This window comes from Leopardus geoffroyi, chromosome A1 (genome assembly GCF_018350155.1).
Source record: "Leopardus geoffroyi isolate Oge1 chromosome A1, O.geoffroyi_Oge1_pat1.0, whole genome shotgun sequence".
Lineage (NCBI taxonomy): Eukaryota > Metazoa > Chordata > Mammalia > Carnivora > Felidae > Leopardus > Leopardus geoffroyi.
Window position 1 is genome coordinate 206,210,524 of NC_059326.1, and position 7,438 is coordinate 206,217,961.

The following is a 7,438-nucleotide window of genomic DNA, read 5'->3' on the forward strand; positions in this document are numbered from 1 at the left end:
TCAGAAAACTGGCTGGAAAGATTACATATTATATCGGCTACATGCCATCTCCTTTTTTCTAGTCTTCATATATAAATGCGCTCTTTCCTCTCTTGGGCAGCCATTATTCTGAAGATCTCTGTGTGTTTGATACAGACACCAACCATTACTTTACTTCACCTGCTTGTACGTTTTTGGCTCAGAAATGTTTAAATAATCAGCAACTCCATTTTCTACATATTGGTTCCTGCCAAGATGGTCCACAGTTAGAATGGGGTCTTGAAAGAGCAAAACTCTCATCCAACAGCACAAAGAAAGAATCCTGTGGCTATGACACCTGCTACGACTGGGAAAAGTGTTCGGGTAAGCCCTGGTGGTGACCACGCACTGGAAATGCTCTCTCTTAGCCTTCATCTCAACTAGTTAATCTTATTTGCATTTATATACTCTCTCTCCCTCTCTCTCTCTCTCTCTCTCACACACACACACACACACAAAACCTTTCCTTAATCAAAAATAATTCCTTTACACTGTTTTATAAAAACATTTTATAAAAATTTTTTTATTTAAATACAAAAATATAACCCACTCACTATTAGAAATAACTACCTTAGTAGTTTTAGTGTGAATCTTCCCAATTATTGTTCTATGCATATACAACCATATATGCATATACTACCCTTTAAAAAAAAGTTTATGTATTTTGAGAGAAATGGAGAGCAAGCAGGGGAAGGACAGAGAGAGAAGGAGACAGAATCCCAAGCAGGCTCCGCACTGTCAGCAGAGTCTGCTTGGGATTCTGTCTCCCTCTCTCTCAAAATTGTCTAAATTTTCCTCTGGCATTTGAGACTGGCTAGGGCAACATAGCTAGAGCCTAGAGCCTAGACTGAGTTCCTCATGGGTACTAATTGCCAGAAACATCTTCTTCAAATTTTTTTAAGCCCTTCTGCAGTGTCAGCCTCCAAGGCTGGCAGTGTTAATCAGGCAGGACTCTCTGAGCCCAGTCAGGGTTTCTCATGGGTTCGGGCACTGTTTCTCCCAGGTGGAACCTTCTCCAACCTTCTACTGCTTCCCTCTCACCATGCATGGGGTCAACCAGATGTTCCAAGGTGCTCTGGGACTCATGCCTGCAGTCATCCATGGCTCCGAGCTACACTCTCATTCCCAGAAAGCAGGGTATTTGCCAGGACTGCTGAGATTGGCCTGCTAAGTATGGTGCTAACACTCTAATTCAGAGTTACTGTAATTGTTTATATAGAGAAACATCCCATAAAAAAAAAAAAAAATTCCCCAGGGCCTTATACACAGGGGTGGTCCTGATTATATTACTTTTTTTTTTAGGTATCATACTTCACATCTTATTTTCTATATTGCTGTTTTTCAATTAATATATCATGAAACTATTTTCATGTCATCATATATTATTTTGCTACATAATTTTCAATCTCTGCAAAAGTCCATGTGGACATTCTATAACTTATTTAATCTTCTGTTAAGCGTTTAGATTTTTCCCAATATTTTGCTATTATAAGCAGTGCTATAATAGACAAATTGATCACAGATAAATCTATAATCTTAGATTCTTCCTCAGGATATACCTTAGAAAATGAAATGTATTGGTAAATATTATTTTCACATATAAAGTCTTTGTTGGCACAGTGTATCAACTTGCTTTCCAGAAATGTTTCTACCATATTATATTCCTGTCTACAATGTATAAGAAAGACTGCCACCCATACCTTCGCCGAAACTTTGAGTTATTACTTCTTTATCTTTCTGCCAACCTGATACTTAAGAAGGGGCATTACATTTCTATTTTCTGTAAGCGAATTGGCTATGGGCATTTTTGTTTGTGAATTGGAAGTGGAAACTTCACAGCAGTGAGTACATTTTCTCTAAGATGAAGTTTGACCCTGAAACAGTTCAGCTAAGCTTTATATAATACATAGACGTGGGCCGAAGATTAGGATTTAGCAGAACTCAAGTATGCAGCTAGATTTCCTTTGTGACACATCCTCAAAGAACTATCTTAGATTGAGACATAAAGTATATCATGGAAACTTGTTGAATTGTTACATTAAATTTTTGCTAAAACCACTTTACCTTTGCAAAAATAAACACAAAAACTTCAATGTTCCCCTTGGCTCTTCAATTCAGTCCTGGAAAAGGAGAGAGGTCTTATTACCCAAATCCACTTCCTTCCTGATCCACTTAACTCTGATTATCAAGATCCAGCTCCCCTGGGAGGTGGCAGTATTGAGTTCATGACAGAGGGTAGACACAAGTGGCATAGTCCATAGGCCACCTGACGGTGGCCACACGGGAGGTCAATGTCTGAGACTTCTGACCTTCGTGCCATATCTGAACGAGGCAAGTCCACATAAGAGACAGCATGCCAGGGTCTGATATGTATATTGCCCAATTCTGATCAGTATTAAATCACCTTGTGGCTAAATGCTACCATTCATTTTTAACTGCCAGACCAACACCATTACCCAGCTGACATCTCAGAAATAATGAGGTATTAGCGGATATGATTAGTGTAAGCTTCCGTCCTTCCATTTTTATCATGGAGAAAAGATCTTCATGGAACTCCATATTGCAATGATTTTTTTTTGCTCTTTTTCCACAAATTATTCTTTTTAAATGTGTCTGAGTAACAAATAATCTCTGGCTTGCAATTTCATCAAAATCTGTCTTTACTATTGGCTCTCTGCTGTACAGATATCTAAATCCACAGCCGCCAGGAGTCTACATTTGTCTAAAACAAGAACACTAAAAAGTTTGAATACTTAACCAATATTGCTCAAGTGACCAGAATGTCTTGGGGCAGTCAGACTAATACATGAACACTTTATAATAAGATATTTCAGTCAATATTCTTTGATCCTACACACAATCAGAATACTGAAAGCATTCCCCACCCCCTAAAGATAAGGTGTGCCTGTGCCAGTCTTCTCTAGTTGGTGAGCAAAAGTCAACGTCATAGAGAATTTTGTTCAGTTGCACTATAGAACAGAATCAATGTACAAACCTCAGCATTTATGAATAAAGAGAAAGCTAAAAATGTATTTTATACCCAACCCACATATGGCAAGTTGGGATATTATTAATTTTGAGTTGCATTGAATGTCACCTCGGTTAAACTGTTACTGACGACATTGTGTGCTTTGCTACTCTTTTCCTTCTCTGTCTAAAATGAGATAGAAAAAGTTTAAAAATGGAACTTCAAAATAACATCAAGTTCCCATTTGAAAAGTTAGAACACAAATGGCTTCATAAGGAGTCTATTTCTATGCACATTGAATGTTTCGCCTAAATTTCAAAAATATCCACCATCAACTAATAGAAGGGGGAAATTTATTCAGCACACATCCATTTAGTATCCAAGATGCACAAGTCACTGTATATAATATGAGGAGGACTCTAAAGACAAACGAGCTTTGTACCTTCCAATTGTTCACAGTACTTGGAGCAGTAAATTTTCATGATAATTTGATGAATAACTTTGATGCGAGCCAGCATGATATAAGAACACATAAGAGAGAGAGAGAAATCTTCTGGCCTGGAAGGGTTTCATAAATATGGTAGCATGAGAATTGAGTGTTGCAGGATGCATTAGTGTAGGTGGTGGGAAGGGCTTTATGGTGCTGGCAGTCTAAAAATGATCTTGCTGAGAGCATTTAAGCCACACCATACTAAAATAATAATGACCATGGCTTTTCCACAAGCCTGGGGAACTGACATCCTCTCCAAAGGTGGAGCAGTCTCCTGTCCTTCACTAAACCCTACTGTTTACAACAATCGGCAAGGCCCTCCGCAATGAGACTCTTTTCTAACTGGTTGACACAGGGCTTACAAGGGAATGCATGCTTTTTCATGAAATGTTTTCTACCAAAGATAGGCTATCTATGTGCCTCTGCGTATCTCCTCACTCCCTTTCCCTATTTTCTCCCATTGGTTGAGACACATGGCAAAGAACTGATACCCACCTAAAAGAAGCTACTTCTGAATGACATCATTGCTGATTCTCAGCCTAACTCAGATATTTTGGCAGCATGAGTTACCCCAGATCTATCAAAATACTTCTTTTTGATTGCTTATACCTACACCCCCAATTCAGAATTGAAATCAATTGATGAAGCAGAATGAATTGAGCACCTCGTTAAGAGCTAAGTGAGACATCTAGATGAACGAGCACTCAAACAAAGCAGTTATAACTGTCTTGGGAGAAAGACATATATGAAAAGCTAACTAATAAGAAAGTGTAAAAATACCAGATATAGTACTAACAAATTTACACTATTGAAGTCTAGTTAAAACTTTAGTTAAAGTTCAGTTGTTGTGGGGGTAAGTGGGTATGAAATACTTCATGGAGGAGGTGAGCCTGTAGAAACTGGGCATGTGGGAGAAAGTAAAAAAGACCACATCACTGTAGCAAAAGAAGGGGATAGCATGGGCAAGAGGGCAAAAACTGGAACACTGTTAAAGTCTCATTTGGGAAGCAGAAAGAGAGTTACTCTAAGTGGAATTGAAAAAGCAGAAGAGACAATGTTGCAAAAGGATTTTGAGGGCAAACTGTAGAGGCTCTTGAACTTTAATTAAAACATGCATGTATAGAAATGAGCCTATATCCCCCTCTCTACTCAAAATTTATTTAATATTCTTGACTTTGGTAAGTTTATCCCAAGTGATCATTTTAAAACAATTTCATGAATGAAAGATCTACATGAATTATGAAGTGACTGGGTGGTTTTGAAACCAGGCCTCCTAAAAGAATCACCAACCTGGAAATATTCTAGAAAGAAGTCAGTGGCTGTGGTATAGAGTTATGTTAAAGAATTAAGGCCTATTCGTGATTGAAAACCTGCCTCTACCACTTACTAATTGTGGAACCATGGCTGATCAGTTAAGCTCTCTGGGATTACTAACAAGCTCATTTGTAGAATTAGTTTGATAACATATAGTTCGTATGTTTGAGAATTAAATGAAATAAAGCATGCAAAGCACTTGGCTTCTTATGTGGTTTCGTGTACATTCTCAATAGAAGGTGGTACCAATGAGAAAATAACAGAGAGGACAGGCCGTAGATGTTGTAGAAATAGATTGACAGGATATAGTGACTGATTAGATGTGGTCAGTGAGTGAGAGCAAGGTGTCAGAGGTAGCCCAGCTCCTGAATCTTACTGGCTGACTCGTGGATTCTGTTCTCTCACATCCAGATCACTCCATTTGACCACAGTTGGGTCTTTTGGGCCATTGCCTTTGTTCTAGCTTTCCGATACATTGCCACCAAAGTGCCTGCTCCTCTGGGGACAAATTAGGTAAAATCAAACCCTGAAGTCCTGTGGTGAGTCACACTGTCTCTCTCTCATTTCAGCCGCCACTTCCGAATGTGTCTGCCTGTTGCCTCCCCAGTGCTTCAAGGGTGGAAACCAACTCTACTGCATCAAAATGGGATCATCGATGAGTGAGAAAACAGTGAACATCTGTGACATAGGAGCTATAAGATGTGCTAACAGGAAAGTGGAAATACTGTATCCTGGGAGGTGTTCAGCCTAAAACAATCACTGAATAACAGATTTACTGTCCCAAAATAATCCCTACAAGAGGGCATTCTCCTACAGATAGCAGACTGGTGTGCCCAGAAGTTACTGACATAAATTCTTTTGTGTTACTTTCATATAATTCTTCTCCATGACTCTCCTGCCTTAGTCTTTCCTATCCAATCCCAGCCTATGATGTTTTCTGTAGCATACACCTCAGTAGTAACTTTCACATCGATCCAGTGAATTCTGTTCTCACTGCACTAAAACGATGGGACTTCTGAGGACCTTATGAAGCCTGTAGTATTAAGCATCCTCACAAGTACAATTAAGAACAAAAACCATAATTGTCTTCAATTATTCAATAAACGTAAACCTACAACAACTTGGAAAACACATTCTTAAAACCCAACTTTCCTTCATGCATTCATTCCACAAATAATTCTGAATGTCTACAATGTGCCACAGACTGTTTAGGATGCTGGGGAATCGGCAGTGAATAAAAGAGACAAAACCCCTTGCCTTCATGAAGCTTACATTCATGTGGAGACAGGCAAACAAAAAACAAAATAAACATATAAAATATATAGTATGTTTGATGGTGATGGTGGTAATTGCTATGGAAAAAATAATGTAAGGAAAGGTGAGTCCCATCATCTCATGCAAGGAGACCCTCCATAGTAATAAGCATCACAGTAGGGATGAGTGGGAACAAGTGGAAATTGCCTTGTTTGAAGTAGTTGAAAAACTCCTGGAGTTCCATACTCTTAGGAAAAAAGATTCTTCTTGCCTCAGCTAAAGTGCATTCCAAAGCTTTTAAATTGAAGTATGTGATGGATGGAAAATCATCAGAGAATTTTGAAGGAATAATTTTTAAGTTAAATTATATCCAAGTAGACATCCATTTCTCAGAGAAGTTAGGGTGTCATTTTATTGGGGAAGAGGAGTGTCTTTGGAACAGCAATTCTCAAATATTGGTCTCAGAATCACCTGGAGTACTTGCTAATACACACGCTTGCAACCCACCCCCAGTTTCTGGTTCAGTAGGTCTGGGGTGGGGCCAGAGAATTTCTAACAACTTTCCAGGTAGTGCCACTAATGATCATTGGGAAGGTCACGTTTTGAAAACACTTAGTTTAGAAATGGAGTCATCCAACAGTTCATTCTGTTTGAGTTACTAACTGATCTCCAAACCTTAGCCAGCCAATCTCCAAGCCCCTGAGTGGAAGGATATTTCCTTCCTCTAAAACTCAATGGGATTCCCACCTAGTGGAAGGGGGCCGTGAGCCACAGCCACCTGCAGCACCCTCATTATACCTTATACATTAAATGTCACTCCTCTTCCATCTCATTCATCATAAGATGTTGGCAACATCTAAAACATCTTGCAATATCAAACAGAAGTATGAGGAAGGAACGACCCAGCAATTGCACTACTAGGTATTTATCCAAGGGATACAGGTATGCTGTTTCAAAGGGGCACCCAGATGTTTATAGCAGCACTATCGACAATAGCCAAAGCATGGAAAGAGCCTGAACGTCCATCGATGGATGAATGGATAAAGAAGATGTGGTATATATACACAATGGAGTATTACTCGGCAATCAAAAAGAATGAAATCTTGCCATTTGCAACTACGAGGATGGAACCAGAGGGTATTGCTAAGTGAAATTAGTCAGAGAATGACAAATATCATACGACTTCACTCATATGAGTACTTTAAGACACAGAACAGATGAATATAAGGGAAGGGAAGCAAAAATAATATAAAAACAGGGAGGGGGCAAAAAAGAGACTCTTAAATATGGAGAACAAACAGAGGGTTGCTGGAGGGGTTGTGGGAGGGGGGATGGGCTAAATGGGTAAGGGGCATTAAGGAATCTACTCCTGAAATCATTGTTGCACTATATGC

At 39.1% G+C, this 7,438-nt stretch overlaps 1 protein-coding gene across 2 annotated transcripts in view; it reads left to right on the forward strand.

Annotated features, from left to right (window-relative positions):
- C6 (complement C6) overlaps nt 1–5,571 on the forward strand; it is a 71,211-nt gene extending 65,640 nt beyond the window's left edge. For both annotated transcript variants that reach the window (XM_045439351.1, XM_045439343.1), the window contains exons 17-18: nt 101–342; nt 5,360–5,571. In XM_045439351.1, coding sequence (XP_045295307.1) covers nt 101–342; nt 5,360–5,541 — 424 coding nt within the window. In that variant the 3' untranslated portion in view covers nt 5,542–5,571. The remainder of the gene's footprint in view (nt 1–100; nt 343–5,359) is intronic.
- The last annotated feature ends 1,867 nt before the right edge of the window (nt 5,572–7,438 follow it).